The sequence below is a fragment of the Mesocricetus auratus genome, unplaced genomic scaffold (assembly GCF_017639785.1).
Source record: "Mesocricetus auratus isolate SY011 unplaced genomic scaffold, BCM_Maur_2.0 Super-Scaffold_100010, whole genome shotgun sequence".
In the NCBI taxonomy this organism is placed as follows: Eukaryota; Metazoa; Chordata; class Mammalia; order Rodentia; family Cricetidae; genus Mesocricetus; species Mesocricetus auratus.
Window position 1 is genome coordinate 24440528 of NW_024429194.1, and position 16229 is coordinate 24456756.

Consider the following 16229-nt stretch of genomic DNA (forward strand, 5'->3'; position numbering starts at 1 on the left):
AATGAAAAAACATGAAACTTTACTGCAAATTGTATTATTCATTCACATACCATTGAGGTTAGTGGAGTAGAGTGGGATGGGTAGACACAATCCCCCATGGGTCAGTAAGGTTCCCTGTAATGGAAGACAGGGCATCAATCCTGAATCTGTTTCCCCTGGGACTCCTTCCCTACATGGCCCATGCTTGCCTCTGACCCTTACCTCTGACCTCCAGCCCCTGCTGTCTTCCTTGACAACTTCTTTTTCAGGCCAGCTTCCTATAGTGTTCCTGACAAGAGAGCCATTTGCAAAAGCTCATAGAGAGTGGAAAAGCAGAGTCCAGGATTCTTCCAGTCCTATGTTGGGGCTCAGTGTGCAGTAGATGCACCACCACCCCTCAGTGGCTCCAAGTTCCTTCTGCAGGCCAACCCTGCTCCAGATTCTGAGTACCCAGTCTCCCTGTCATTAGCTGCTAGGCTCCTTCTGTCCCTCCCCAAGTTCTCAATCCTCTGTGTCTCTCTGTGTCCCTGTCTTTCTGTCTTCAGGGTTTAGAAGGATTTCTCTTTTCTTTTCTTTTCTTTCTTTTAATTATTTATTTATTTATTTATTTATTTTTTGGTTTTACGAGACAGGGTTTCTCTGTATTGTTTTGGAGGCTGTCGGTCCAGCCTGGCCTCGAAACTCACAGAGATCCGCCTGCCTCTGCCTCCCGAGTGCTGGGATTAAAGGCGTGCGCCACCACCGCCCGGCGGATTTCTCTTTTCTTATTGGATCCTGATGCAATGGGCAAATAAAATCTTTATGAAACAAAATCTGTTTTAGTTCTGAGTTTACCTGAAAATGAGTTCTCAGAAGACCTCTATGGAAAAGAACAGACTGACCAAGGGAGAAGAGACACCACTGGTGACAACACTGATGGACTGGAAAGGGACCAAGCAGCCATGCGTCAAGGCCCAGACTCTGAGCCAGAGGGTAAGACGAACTGAGTATGAGCATGAAGGGATCTGAGTGGGGGCGAAGGAATGGGCTGGGGTCTGATACAACAAAGGAAACAAACAAACAAACAAACAAAAAACTACTTAGGCACAAAGAGACAAAGATGAAATTGGTGCATTTTTGAGACCTGGAGGGGGTAGCAGGAAAAGAAACCCCAAATGGGGAAGAGTGGGAAAAGCTTACTGGGGAAAAGAGAAGCTAAGAATCGGAGAGTTGGGTAGGGAATCATGAAGCACAAATGCCTTTCAGGGTGGGATGGCCATGTGTGCAGATGGGGCTGGAAGTAGGAACAAGAGATGAGCAGCTGGTGAGGAATAAAGACAGAAACTGGGAAAGAGCAAGGCTCTGTGGGACCTCACCTGTGGCCTTTCCATCTTCAGAGTCCTGTGAACTAGAAGTCCACCAGAGTAACAGCGATGCACCCATGGAGCCTCACAGCCCACAGCCCTGGGATGAAGAAAGTAACTATTGTGCACCTTCCTGGCTCTGGTTTTCAGATGCTCTGTATGTGTGTGGTAGAGCTTTCTTCGTTAAAAAAAATCTTAACCATCTTCAAAATTGACTTTTTGAAAAAAGTATTATGTGTCCTTGGAGTTGGGAGTGTAGGTCAGTGGTGAAATGCTTGTCTATCATGTGTGATGTCCTTGGGTCAATCCTAGCCACACACACACACACACACACACACACACACACACACACACACACACACATGCAGGCCCACACACAGGCACACATTTAATCTGAGAGATGGGATGATGTTGTAAATATTCACTGGGAATATGTGTATTTCCTCACATTGTGGTAAGAATACTTAAAATGCACAACCTCAAAGATTTCTTCAGCACTCAGTTAGTCTTGCCATGTTGACTAATGGACTTCTAGAACTTACTCTTTCTGACTGGAATTTTGTGTCCACTGTGGACTCCGCCCCCATCCTCACTCCTGCGTTACTCTCTCTGAGTCAGACCCTCTCACATGCCACCTGAAGTGCCTCATGTTGAGGCTGACTGGAGTCTCTCCTGTGCGAACGTTGCATTCTCACCAGCTGTTGGCAGCTGTCTAGGCTGACTCCATAGGTAGAGACTGCCACGCTGTAACACACGCAGCACCTCTTTAACAAGCTGGCTGTAATGCTCTGAGACACGCGCAGTAGAGGGGAATGTCCAATCAATCAGGTGATTCTTCCATTTCCAGGGTTTTTGAGGAAACTCCATACTGTTGTTTCCTAATGGCTGTAGGCACTTACATCCCACTCAGGAAATAGAGAGTCTCAACAACACCAACACCAACACTGACTCTCGCTCATCTTTTTGAGGACAGCCATTCTAACCGGTGTGAGGCAGAATCCCATTGGAGTTTCTTGTGCTTCCCTGTGGTCCTATTGAGTAGAAGCACTGAGGTTGGGTACCTTCTGTAAAGGGAAAACTACTCTGCTGCGTACTGATGTTTGCTGTGAGTTCCTGTCCATCACTTTGAGTTATAATTGCAATATAAATTCTAACGTTCAGATAGGAAGGCATCTCTTCCTGGCCCCTTTTCTTAAACAGGTGATTTCAAATTATGAACTCAGCCTCATTTGTTGTGACTGTCTTAAGTCAGAGCAGAGACCTCTGACTTCTTCCTGGCTATGAACATCTTGCATAAATTTGGAAAGTTTTCTGTTGTATATTTAAGTTATTTCCCCCCTGCTCCTTTATAAAGGAACTAGGCCTAGATTTTGAGGTGAGCCCTTGGTCAAGAGCCTAGGACTATAGGCTTGGAGACTCATCTCACAGGTAGTGGCTTGGACTTCATAGGGACCTGCTTAGTATTCAGTTCCCTGACACCGCAATAGCATTGAGGTCCAAGGCAAAACCAGGTTCTTGGCTTTCTGTCCTGTTCTCAGCTGGAAGGTGTCTCTCTCAAGCCTGTACTCCTTAGGGTTAGGGACTGTTAAAGTTGCCCTCTGACAACCCCAATATACCTTTTCTTATTTTCTTGTCTCATCTAGGTGCTATGGTCGCTAGCTTGGTTCCCTTAGGTATTAGGAAGGCATACAGATGCCCAGTCTAATGTTGGGGAGGGTTGGGTTGGGGGATAACTACTGGATTGCTTTCAAGCCAACTTTCTCTGTCCTGCCACGTTTTAAAAATTATTCTCTGCTTTTCTAGAATAGCAAACGTTTTCTTTTTGTTTCCTTTCACCCACCCCCACCCAGACACATGGGCGTTATACACACACCTCAGTCCCAGCGCTCAGGAGGAGGAAGAGGGATAGAAAATCAGAGTTGTAGGCCATCCTCAGCTACATACTGAGGCAAGCCTGGGCTACACTCAAGCCTGTCTCAAAACTAATGATTCAAAGCACACATAAGAAAGAATGCTTCTAGCTCTGTTTTTCTTAAAAACTAAATTGAAACAGAGCAATTCAGTATGTTTCTTTCTCCTTTTTTTTTTTTTTGAGATAGGGTTTCTCTGTGTATCCTTGGCTGTCCTGGAACTTGCTCTGTAAGCCAGGCTGACTTTGAACTCAGAGAACCAAGCACTGGGATTAAAGGCATGGAACTGTATTGCCTAGCTTAGTGAGCATATTTGTGTAACAACAAAACAATAATACAGAAGAGTCTCAGAAACACATTAACATGTACATGTTAGTTGTATATATACACATATGTACACATATGATTGTGGGAGTGTTTGGCATATTTGAAAATAGAGAAAAGACAACATGGTTAGGGTTCTTTTATATTGGTTACATAAGTAGAAAAATTAATCTAGGTCCTGAAACTGGAGATGCAGGTTGAGTTTGAGAATGTCCTTGACAGTAGAATGTGTCACCCAGAGGCCTCTGGGGTGTTGGTCATCTGCTTTTTGTGAAGCAAGTGATAGCTGCTCTTTGAAACCATTGAAACCACACTTTTATATATGAATGCTATAACACACTTAAATTTAAAATTTTTATTCATTTATTTTTTGGAAACAGGGTCTTTAAAATGCTGGGGTTGCAGGTGTGCCCTGCCTTGCCTGGTCACTTTGGGTCTTTGAAATATCAAAACCAACAATCTCTCCAAGGATTCAGTGGGTGGAAGGGAGGGAAGAACAGGGTGGGAGTGAAATTGATGCAGGGGGTCAATCATGGCATTCAAATTGATCTTCTAGAGAGTTAAATGAGAATTCTGTATGTGTGTGTGTATATACATGTGTACTGGACTGCATGTACATGTGTGCAGGGGCCAGAGGTCCTCTGGTTGTCTTGTGCTTTGCAGTTATCTCCAGTTTTTTGTTTGTTTGTTTGTTTCACCCATACCTCAATGACTAGTCTAGACAGGCTGTCTGGCCAGTGGTGCCCTGGGAACCACCTGTCTCTATTTGCAGTGCTGGGACTACAGATAGATGCCACCTTATATGTCTTTTTGATGTGGATCTTGGGAATCAAACTCATGTCCTCATGCTTGCACAACAAACCCGTTACAGCCTGAACTGTCTCCTCAGTCCCTGAAAATAATTCATTCAATGTAATTTTATCTAGGGCCACAGCTACGAACCCAGGGAACCCAAGTTTATCCAGGCTCCATGAACTTGGGAGACATAAAGCAGGAAAATTCATCATTTGTCTTGAATGGTGAGGAGACCCAAGCAAGTAGCAGCCATAATCAGGCATCTGAGGCCATGGGTAAGGATAATTAAAAGTATTGTTTGAGCCGGGCGTTGGTGCACACCTCTAATCCCAGTACTCTGGAGGCAGAGGCAGGCAGATCTCTGTGAGTTTGAGGCCAGCCTGGTCTACAGAGCGAGTTCCAGCACAACCTACAAAACAATGCAGAGAAACCCTGTCTCTAAAAACCAAAAAAAAAAAAGTATTGTTCCAGGTTCCAGCAAGCATCTCCTTGGGGTCCTTCGAGGCAGCCAGATAGCTGGGGGAGTCAGGAAGGGAAAGAGGCTCAAGGAAATCCAACCTCCAGCTTAGCAGAAGGAGTTGGGAAAATTGAAGACAGAAATGAGAAGTAGAAGGGGAGGGTAATAAAGGTTGAGGCTGGGTTTGTTTTTGTAGAGAAAGAGAAGACAGATGAATGTGGGGGAGGTGGAGTAAAAGTTAAGAACAGAAAAAAAAACCAGGGAACCAAAGTTAAGTATGAGAAGAGATGAGTAGGGACATAAACCAAAGGCCAAGAGGTCCATCACCAGGTACAGATGACGAAGACGGCCAGTTGTGTAGGTTGTTGGCTCACAGCCTTGCAAGGAACGATGTACAGCCTTGAGTTAACTGTTCCTAGTGTTCACACTCAGGTGTTCCCTGCCGGGTGTCACTGCTATCACCCCCAAGATGCTGTGGAATATTTGATCATACTGTGTGAAAATGTGTCACTGTTTTACTTCACCTATGGAAGGCAACTTCTGATTGGTTTAATAAAGAGTTGAATGGCCAATAGCTAAGCAGGAGAGGATAGGCAGGACTTCCTGGCACTGCTAGGCACTCTGGGAAGAATCTGAGAGGTGGAGATTCACCAGCCAGATGCAGAGGAAGTTGGGTTACTGTACTAAGGAGAGGTAATGAACCTTATGGTAGAACATAGATTAATATAAATGGGATAATTTAAGTCTTAAGAGCTGGTTGGAAACATGCCAAAGTAAGGCCAAACTTTTTATAATTAATAAGAAGTCTGTGTCATTTTTTGGGAGCTGGTGGTTCAAAGAAAGTCTGAGTACACTAAGACACTTAAGGACTTTCTTTCCTTTGTGTAGACCTCAGCATTGAGGATTCTGATGGTGGAATCAACTGCTCGGAAGAATCCACCTCTGGCATCTGCCAGTCAGGTAAGGAAGCCCAGAGCAAGACAGGCTGTGGGCATCTGAATCTCAAGCCACTGTTTTAGGATTAGTTTTGTTCTGTGTCTGTTCTGTGTGAAGGATCTCTGGGCCCTGTTCTGTGCATTCAATTTTACTTGATCTTTTGGGAAATGCAGGGAAATTGTTGCAGACAGTTTGGGGATTAAGCTTGTCAATCAATGGATTCTCTTAGTAGATATAGTCATCCATTGTTAACATGATAGAAACAGGGAGGTGTGTGTGTGTGTGTGTGTGTGTGTGTGTGTGTGTGTAAAGTGTACCCAGGCATGTGTTAATGTGTACAAATACTGGTATGCACATCAATGGAGGTCAGAAGATAATCACAGGTGCTGGTCCTTACCTTCCACTTTGTTTGAGACTTAGCCTCTTGTTCACTTATGCTTATGCCAGACTAGCTGTACCACAGGCTTCCAGGGATTCTGCCTCAGCCTTCTGTCCTGCAGTATGAACTCTAGGACCCATTCTGCAGTGTCTGACTTTACATACTGGGTTCTGGGGCTCTGGAATCAGGCCTTTATGCTTGTACAACAAGCACTTTAACTACTGAGCCATCTATCCAGCCTCAGTGAGTTTGTCTTTTAAACTAATTATTGTGTTTATTAAGTGTTAGATTCATCCAATGATTTCTATGGAGAGCAGAAAGGTTTCCATTCCTGTATTAGGAGATCATAATGTCCTCTGAGAAGAAACTTAGCCTAGCATCCAAGTACAACTCATCCAACTACATTATGTAGGCAGAAATAGATTCTTAAGATAGAACATCCCGAATCCCAAAGTGCTGTTTCTAACAAAATTCTTCATGGAGTCATGATCTTCTAGAGAGTTAAATGAGAATTCTGTGTGTGTGTGTGTGTGTGTGTGTGTGTGTGTGTGTGTGTGTGTACCTGTGTGTGCTGGTCTGCATGTACATGTGTGCAGAGGACAGAGGTCAACCAAAGGCTGTGTTGCTTTGCAGTTATCTTTCACTTGCTTGTTTTTTTGGCCTGAACCTCGATGACTAGTCTAGACCGGCTATCTGGCCAGTGATACCCTGGGATCCACCTGTCTCTGTCTCCTGAGCTCCTGAGTGTAGGGACAGCAAATAGATGCCACCTTATGTGACATTTTGACATGGATCCTGGGAATCAACTCAGGTCCTCAGGGTTGCACAGCAAACACTTTGCAGCCTGAACCGTCTCCTCAGTCCCTGAAAATAATTCATTCATTGTAATTTGGCCCTGAAGCAGGGGTACTCAGCCACGGAACCCAAATTACACCCTGTTCTGTGCGTCTGGTAGATATAATGCAGGGAAATTCATCATTTGCCCCGGACGGTGAAGAGACCGAATCAAGGACCAGCTACGATCAGGCATCTGAGATCATAGGTAAGGATGACTGAAAGCATCATCCCAGGTTCCCAGGCAAGGGGCTTAGATGTGTCCTCATGGTCCTTCAGAGCAACTGGATAGCCAGGGGGAGTCAGGAAGGGAAAGAGGCCCACCAAAGCCAACCTCCAGCTTAGCAGAAGAAACTGGGAAAATTGAGACAGAAATGAGAAATGGAGGTTGATAAATGTTGAGGCCAGGTTTGTTTTTTTTTTTAAAGAAAGAGAAAACAGTTGAATGTGGCAGGATGGCAGAGGAGAGGGGGGCAGTAAGAGTTAAGAAGAGTGAAAAAAATCAGGGAACCAAAGTTATGTATGAGAAGAGATTGACAGGGAAACATTCCAAGGAGCAAGAGATCCATCACCAGATACAGATGAGGAAGAGGAGTGATGGGCAGAGACGAGAAGAGAGCTCAGGGGTCAGATAGGAGTGAAGGACAGGGACAGGTGAGGGTGTGGGGAAGTGAGAACCAGAGTGAGGGTGCAGACAAGGTGCCCGTCAGTGGCTGAGGGACCACCTCCATGGAGTTGTGTAGGTTGTTGGCTCACAGCCTTGCAAGGAACGATGTACAGCCTTGAGTTAACTGTTCCTAGTGTTCACACTCAGGTGTTCCCTGCCAGGTGTCACTGCTATCACCCCTAAGATGCTGTGGAATGTTTGATCATATTGTGTGAAAATGTGTCACTGTTTTACTTCACCTATGGAAGGCAGCTTCTGATTGGTTTAATAAAGAGCTGACTGGCCAATAGCTAGTTAGGAGAGGATAGGTGGGACTTCCTGGCACTGCTAGGCACTCTGGGAAGAATCTGAGTGGTGGGGATTCACCAGTCAGATGCAGAGGAAGTTGGGTGTACTGTACTGAGGACAGATAATGAGCCACAGGGCAAAATGCAGATTAACATAAACAGGTTAATTTAAGTTTTCAGAGCTAGTTGGAGATAAGCCTAAGCTAAGGCCAAGCTTTCATAATTAATAAGTATCTATGTCATTGTTTGGGAGCTGGTGGTTCAAAGAAAGTCTGACTACACTAAGACACTTAAGAACTTACTTTCCTTTGTGTAGACCTCAGCATTGAGGATTCTGATGATGGAATCAACTACTTAGAAGAATCCACCTCTGGCACCTGCCAGTCAGGTAAGGAAACCCAGAGCAAGATAGGCTGTGGGCATCTGAATCTCAAGCCACTGTTTTAGGATTAGTTTTGTTCTGTGTCTGTTCTGTGTGAAAGATCCCTGGGGCCTGTCCTGTGCATTCAATTTTACTTGATCTTTTGGGAAATGCAGGGAAATTGTTGCAGACAGTTTGGGGATTAAGCTTGTCAATCAATGGATTCTATTAGTAGATATAGTCATCCATTGTTAACATGATAGAAACAGGGAGGTGTGTGTGTGTGTGTGTGTGTGTGTGTGTGTGTGTGTGTGTGTGTGTGCGTAAAGTGTACCCAGGCATGTGTTAACGTGTACAAGTACCAGTGTCCATGTTCATGGAGGTCAGAAGACAATCCCAGGTGCTGGTCCTTACCTTCCACTTTGTTTGAGACCTAGCCTCTTGTTCACTGATGCCTATGCCAGGCTAGCTGGACTGCAGGCTTCCAGGGATTCTGTCTCAGCCTCCTGTCCTGCAGTATGAACCCCAGGGTTACAGACCCATTCTTCAGTGTCTGACTTTATATCCTGTGTTCTGGGGCTTTGCAATCAGGTCCTTTTGCTTGCACAAAAAGCACTTTAACTAGTGAGCCAGCCAGCCAGTCTTAATGAGTTTCTTTTTTAAACTAGTTATTGAGTTTATTATTGTTAGACTCATCCAATGATTTCTATGGAGTGCAGAAAGGTTTCCACTCCTGTATTGGGAGATCATAATGTCCTCTGAGCAGAAACTTAGCCTAGATTCCAAGTACAACTCATCCAGCTACCTTATATAGGCAGAAATAAATTCTTGAGATAGAACATCCTGAATCCCAAAGTACTTTTCTAACAAAGTTCTTCATGGAGTTATGGTTCAATGAGTGATTATTTGAAAGACCTTACAAATAACATGCACTTCTTTCTTTACATCACACTTAACGAACAAGTAGAACAGACATCAACATCCTTTTTCTTAATTGAAGAAACCCAATCGCAGACAACATGTGTCTAAGTCTTCTCCAAAGTCTAATGAGGTATTAGACTAGCATCCTGGGTTCTTAGTCATTCCTTTCATAAATGGTGAGACAGGAAGATTTCTGAGTGTGATGTCATAAGTCTCTAATCCAAGCAGTCAGGGAATGGAGCCAGGAGGTTCAGGAGCTCGAGGTCATTTTTGGCTGCATATCTCTTTCACTCTCTCTCTCTCTCTCTATTCTTCACCTCATTAGTCATATGCTCAAAGCACTGCCTCTGCCTCACCAGAGTCCAGGCTCTTGAATAAAATGATTTTGAAAATACTGGGGGACCTGGAGAGGTATTAGCCAGTGATGATGGCCTGAATTTGACCTCTAAGTCTACTTGGTGAAAGGAGAGAAACCACCCCCACTTTTGTTTTGTGACTTCATATACTTGCTGTGGTACGTGCACACATGCCTTATAAGGAAACATAATCAATCAATCCATTAACCAGTGTAAAAAAACATTGACAGAGAAATAGTATAAGCAGAGAAATATAGAGAAGTAAACAAATATAAAGAAATAGAGTAAAATGGGCCAGGCATAAAGTGACTGAGAGTGGAAAATTAGCCAAATGGGTTGTGGAAAAGGGGAGAAACTAACATGTCACTTCCATTGATAAGGATAAGATGTCCCCTGAGCATAATGACATTGTAATGCCCTCAGATTACAAGAGGCATTGAAAGCTGAATAACATCTGCAGCTTCCTAAGCACACATCTCCGGCCCAGGCCTGTCCTCTTGGCTCATTTTTCCAAGGTCCAGAGACCTAAGCTGTTTTGGCATCTTCTGCTCAGTAATGTAACACACACCCACCAGCTTAGTGCTTCACAGCTTCGCTCCCCTTATTTGCTTTAATTACAAGTTTCACCATCTCCAGCCTGCCCTGTGTTGAGCCTGCCCTCTGTGCCCAGCCACCCATGTAGGACCAAGTCCCCCTCCCTTAAACCAGAAAGGTTTTTGTTTGGCTTTGCCCTCCCATGTTTTCCCTTCAAATCTCTTGTCTTCTGCCCCCCCCCAAAAAAAACCAAATTCCAAAAAAAGAATTAGACTGGAGAGGTGACTCGGTGACTATGAAATCTAGCTGCTCTAGCAGAGGAACCAGGATTGGTTCCTACCACCCACAGCCATCTCTAACCCAGACCCAGGGAATCTGACACCCTTTTTGACCTCCTTGGATGCTGCATACACAAACTACCACGCAGGGAAATCAATCACCTACATAAAGTAAAAGTATGTGCAAACCATTTTGTCTGGCTTTTAGTCCCAATGCCTTCTGGAGCCCTGGGCACTTGTCTGCACTGTCACTGTGACACCGAAGGTTGGTGGCCCTGCTCCTGTCCCCATCCCTTGTCTTTATCCTGACAGCACATCCCACCACACCTTCTGTCTTTAGGTTCTTGCTTTTGCTATGCTCTGCCTCTTTTCTGCTGGTTCTAGAAAACATGTGATTTGAGGAAGCAGCTGGATATAATCTCTTAAGTTTGAAAACATACTTATCTCAGAGCTCAACAATTACATTCCTCAGCAGAGAAGAGGAGAAATGTGCGTTAATCAAAAGACATAGGAAAGGCAGGGCAAAATACCCAGGCCTCAGTCCCAGCACTCAGGATGAGGAAGTGGGATAAAGGAATTGTAGGTCATCCTCAGCTACATACTGAGGCAGTCTGGGCTACACTCAACCCTGTCTCAAAACTAATGATTCAAAGCACACATAAGAAAGAATGATTCTAGCTCTGTTTTTCTTTTAAAAATGAATTGAAACAGAGCAATTCAGCATACCCCCCCCTTTTGGTTTTTTGAGAAAGGGTTTCTCTGTGTATCCTTGGCTGTCCTGGAACTTGCTCTGTAGGCCAGGATGACTTTGAACTCAGAGAACCAAGCACTGGGATTGAAGGCATGGACCCGTAATGCCTGGCTTAGTGAGCATATTTCTATAACAACAAAAATAATAATACAGAATTGTCTCACAAACATAATAATATGTACATGTTAGGTATATACACACATATGTATGTATATAAATGTGAGAGTGTTTGGCATAGTTGGAAAGAGAGAAAAGATAACATGGTCAGAATTTCTTTTATATTGATTATGTAGTAGAAAAATTAATCTAGATCCTGAAACTGGAGATGCAGGTTGAGTTTGAGAATGTCCTTGACAGTAGAATGTGTCACCCAGAGGCCTCTGGTGTGTTGGTCATCTGTTTTCTGTGAAGCAAATGATAGTTTGTCTTTGCAACCATTTAAACCCTACTTTCATATATGAGTGTTATACTGCAGGTAAATTTTAATTTTTTTCTTCATTGATTATTTTGGAAACAGGGTCATGTTATGTAGCCTAGGCTACCCTTGAGCTTAACATTCCTCCTATCTCAGCCTTCCAAGTGCAGGTGTGTCCTGCCTTGCCTGGTCACTTTGGGTCTTTGAAATATCAAAACCAACAATCTCTCCAAGGATTCTGTGGGTGGAAGGAAGGGAAGAACAGGGTGGGAGTGAAATTGAGGGAGGGGGCCAATCATGGCATTCAAACAGATCTTCTAGAGAGTTAAATGAGAATTCTGTATGTGTGTGTGTATACACATGTGTACTGGACTGCATGTACATGTGTGCAGGGGCCAGAGGTCAGCTTCTGGTTGTCTTGTGCTTTGCAATTATCTTGGACCTCGGTGACTAGTCTACACAGGGTATCTGGCCAGAAATGCCCTGAGATCCACCTGTCTCTGTCTCCTGAGTGCTTGCAAATGAATGCCACCTTGTCTGTCTTTTTGACATAGATCCTAGTAATCAAACTCACGTCCTCATGCTTGCACAGTAAAAACTTTATAGCCTGAACAGTCTCTTCAGTTCCTGGAAATAATTCATTCATTGTAATTTGGGCATGGATCAGAGACTCTCAGCCAGGGAACACAAATTAATCCCTGTTCTATGCATCTGGTAGACATAATGCAGGAAAATTCATCATTTGTCTCGGACGGTGAAGAGACCGAATCAAGGACCAGCTACGATCAGGCATCTGAGACCATAGGTAAGGATGACTGAAAGCATCATTCCAGGTTCCCAGGCAAGGGGCTTAGACATGTCATCAGGTTCCTTTGGTGTAGGCCATTTTGGGAGGATCAGGTGGAACAGGTATTCTGGCACTCGGGAGTCACAGAATACTGAGTGTTACACAGCTCAGATGGAAAGGTATCCTGGAGCTCGGGAGCCAAGGACTACCACAGGCCACAGTAAGCATAGCAGCTTACAGCCCTGCCTCAGGGAAAGGCTTCCCCAGTGTATCAGCTCTACTCCAGCAGGACAGGGTCTTCCAGTTGGGATATTTGCCCAGTGTAGCAGTTTTGCTTCGGCAGAAGGTTTCCGGGGCGAAGTTGCTGCAGTTCAGCTCTGCTCCTGGGAGTGGAGAGCTGAGTGTAACAACTCCCCTCTGCCAGGAGAAGGTTCCCCCAGCAAAAGTGTTACAGCCCTGCTTGCTCTGCTATGCACAGGGTTGTCTCTGTTCTGTTGCAAAAGAAGATGTTCACCCAAAGCTCATCGAAGGGATTTATTGGGAAGGAAGAATCCAGGAGAGTGGCTGCCCTCTTCCATTTTGGCAGAGAACAGCCGGTAGCATGAACAGACACAAGGTGAACAGACACAGGGTTTATATAGGGCTTTCAAGGTGGGGATTGGTGAGATTTCAATGTTGAGCTCAGATTGGCTAGAGCTCTGCTTGAGGATTGGTTAGTTTTCTGCACAAGGTTAGGGTCAGATTTGGCTCTGGTTTCAGGGCCAAAGTATGTTTCTTTCTCTGGTCCTTTTTAGCCTTTTGGCTCTAATTTTAGGGCCAGGGTGTATTTCTTTTTTTTTTTTTTTTTTTTTTTTTTTGGTTTTACGAGACAGGGTTTCCTCTGTATTGTTTTGGAGGCTGTCGGTCTAGCCCGGCCTCGAACTCACAGCGATCTGCCTGCCTCTGCCTCCTGAGTGCTGGGATTAAAGGGATTCGCCACCACTGCCCGGCAGGTGTATTTCTTTCACTGGCTCTGATTCCAGGAACAAAGTGTGTTTCTTTGGCTCTGCTCAGAGTATGTTTCTTTGGCTGGCCCCTTTTCCCAACATTCAGGGCAGCTGGATAGCCAGGGGGAGTCAGGAAGGGAAAGAGGCCCACCAAAGCCAACCTCCAGCTTAGCAGAAGAAACTGGGAAAATTGAGACAGAAATGAGAAATGGAGGTTGATAAATGTTGAGGCCAGGTTTGTTTTTTTTTTAAAGTAAGAGAAAACAGTTGAATGTGGCAGGATGGCAGAGGAGAGGGGGGCAGTAAGAGTTAAGAAGAGTGAAAAAAAATCAGGGAACCAAAGTTATGTATGAGAAGAGATTGACAGGGAAGCATTCCAAGGAGCAAGAGGTCCATCACCAGATACAGATGAGGAAGAGGAGTGATGGGCAGAGACGAGAAGAGAGCTCAGGGGTAAGATAGGAGTGAAGGACAGGGACAGGTGAGGGTGTGGGGAAGTGAGAACCAGAGTGAGGGTGCAGACAAGGTGCCCGTCAGTGGCTGAGGGACCACCTCCATGGAGTTGTGTAGGTTGTTGGCTCACAGCCTTGCAAGGAACGATGTACAGCCTTGAGTTAACTGTTCCTAGTGTTCACACTCAGGTGTTCCCTGCAGGGTGTCACTGCTATCACCCCTAAGATGCTGTGGAATGTTTGATCACACTGTGAGAAAATGTGTCACTGTTTTACTTCACCTATGGAAGGCAGCTTCTGATTGGTTTAATAAAGAGCTGAATGGCCAATAGCTAGTTAGGAGAGGATAGGTGGGACTTCCTGGCACTGCTAGGCACTCTGGGAAGAATCTGAGTGGTAGGGATTCACCAGTCAGATGCGGAGGAAGTTGGGTGTACTGTACTGAGGAGAGGTAAACCGTCACATAACAGAATGCAGATAAACATAAACATAAACATGTTAATTTAAATTTTCAGAGCTATGCTAAGACCAAATGTTCATAATTAATAATAAGACTCTATGTCATTTTTTGGGAGCTGGTGGTTCAAAGAAAGTCTGAGTACACTAAGGCACTTAAGAACTTTCTTTCCTTTGTGTAGACCTCAGCATTGAGGATTCTGATGATGGAATCAACTACTTAGAAGAATCCACCTCTGACATCTGCCAGTCAAGTAAGGAAGCCCAGAGCAAGACAGGCTGTGGGCATCTGAATCTCAAGCCACTGCTTTAGGATTAGTTTTGTTCTATGTCTGTTCTGTGTGAAAGATCCCTGGGCCCTGTCCTGTGCATTCAATTTTACTTGATCTTTTGGGAAATTGTTGTATACAGTTTGGGGATTAGGCTTGTCAACCAATGGATTCTATTAGTAGATATAGTCATCCATTGTTAACATGATAGAAACAGGGAGGGGTGCCAGGCATTGGTGGTGCACACCTTTAATCCCAGCACTTGGGAGGCAGAGGCAGGTGGATTTCTGTGAGCTCGAGGCCAGACTGGTCTACAGAGTGAGTTCCAGGACAGCCTCCAAAACAATACAGAGAAACCCTGTCTCAAAAAACCAAAAAAGAAAAAAAGAAAGAAAGAAACAGGGAGGGGTGTGTGTGTGTGTATGTGTGTGTGTAAAGTGTACCCAGGCATGTGTTAATGTGTACAAATACTGGTGTGCATGTTCATGGAGGTCAGAAGGCAATCCCAGGTGCTGGTTCTTACCTTCCACTTTGTTTGAGACCTAGCCTCTTGTTCACTGATGCCTATGCCTGGCTAGCTGGACTGCAGGCTTCCAGGGATTCTGTCTCCGCCTCCTGTCCTGTAGTATGAACCCTGGGATTACAGACCCATTCTGCAGTGTCTGTCTTTACAACCTGGGTTCTCGGGCTCTGGAATCAGGTCTTTTTACTTGCACAAAAAGCACTTTTAACTACTGAGTCATCCAGCCAGTCTTAATGAGTTTATTTTTGAAATTAATTATTGTGTTTATTACTGTTATACTCATCCAATTATTTCTATAGAGAGCAGAAAACTTTCCACTCCTATATTTGGAGATCATAATGTCATCTAAGCAGAAACCTAGGCTAGAGTCCAAGGACAACTTGTCCTGCTGTGTTATGTAGTAAGAAATAGAGGCTTATGATAGAGCATCCCAAAACCCAAAGTACTTTTCTAACAAAGTTCTTCATGGAGTCATGGTTTGTGGAGCAATTATTTGAAAGACTTTACAATAATGTGCACTTCTTTATTTACACCATCCTTAAAGAACAAATATAACAGACATCAACATCCTTTTACCTAATTGAAAATAAAAAAAATCAAGGACAACATGTGTCTATGTCTTCTCCAAAGTCTAATGGAGTATTAGACTGGCATCCTGGATTCTGTGTCGTTCTTTTCATAGATTGTGAGATAGGAAGATTTCTGAGTGTGATGTCATGAGCCTGTAATCCCAGCAGTCAGGGGATGGAGCCAGGTGGTTCAGGAGCTGAATGTCATACTTGGCTGCACATGCCTCTCTATCAAAACAAACAGAAACACATACATACACACAGACACACACAGAGAGAGAGAGAGAGAGAGAGAGAGAGAGAGAGAGAGAGAGAGAGAGAGAGAGAGAGAGAGAGAGAGAGAGAGAGAGAGAGAGAAGAAAAAGAATGCCCTATCTAGTTTCTTGGAAGATTTAAGATTCTACAGGGTGCCCCTTGTTAATTCCTTTCCTAGATTAAGGAGATTTTAGGAAAGTGTTTCCTCAGAAAAAATACATTAGGACAAGACCTGAGATCAACTGAAAATGCTTATTGGTCTTAAAGTTACAAGAAGCAAACTTTGAAGCAATGCCTTCGTTCTAGTTGCTCGTGCATCCTTTAAAAGGAGTAGTAACGTGTTTCAGGTTTTAGACTATGAACGAACTCTGTGTGAGCAAACAGCCTTACCTCACTAAGTTCTCA

The 16229-nt window shown here is 44.3% G+C and overlaps 1 protein-coding gene across 8 annotated transcripts in view; it reads left to right on the top strand.

Moving 5' to 3' along the window:
• Window positions 1-16229, top strand: part of LOC101840310 (nuclear autoantigen Sp-100-like) — a 51365-nt gene that overhangs the window by 15851 nt on the left and 19285 nt on the right. For 3 of the 8 annotated variants that reach the window (XM_040753155.1, XM_040753151.1, XM_040753158.1), the window contains exons 5-12: window positions 802-951; window positions 1356-1436; window positions 4483-4626; window positions 5697-5768; window positions 7025-7165; window positions 8228-8299; window positions 12246-12332; window positions 14391-14462. In XM_040753155.1, the coding sequence (XP_040609089.1) occupies window positions 802-951; window positions 1356-1436; window positions 4483-4626; window positions 5697-5768; window positions 7025-7165; window positions 8228-8299; window positions 12246-12332; window positions 14391-14462 (819 nt within the window). The remainder of the gene's footprint in view (window positions 1-801; window positions 952-1355; window positions 1437-4482; window positions 4627-5696; window positions 5769-7024; window positions 7166-8227; window positions 8300-12245; window positions 12333-14390; window positions 14463-16229) is intronic. The other 5 variants (XM_040753156.1, XM_040753159.1, XM_040753153.1 and 2 more) reach the window with 4 other exon arrangements.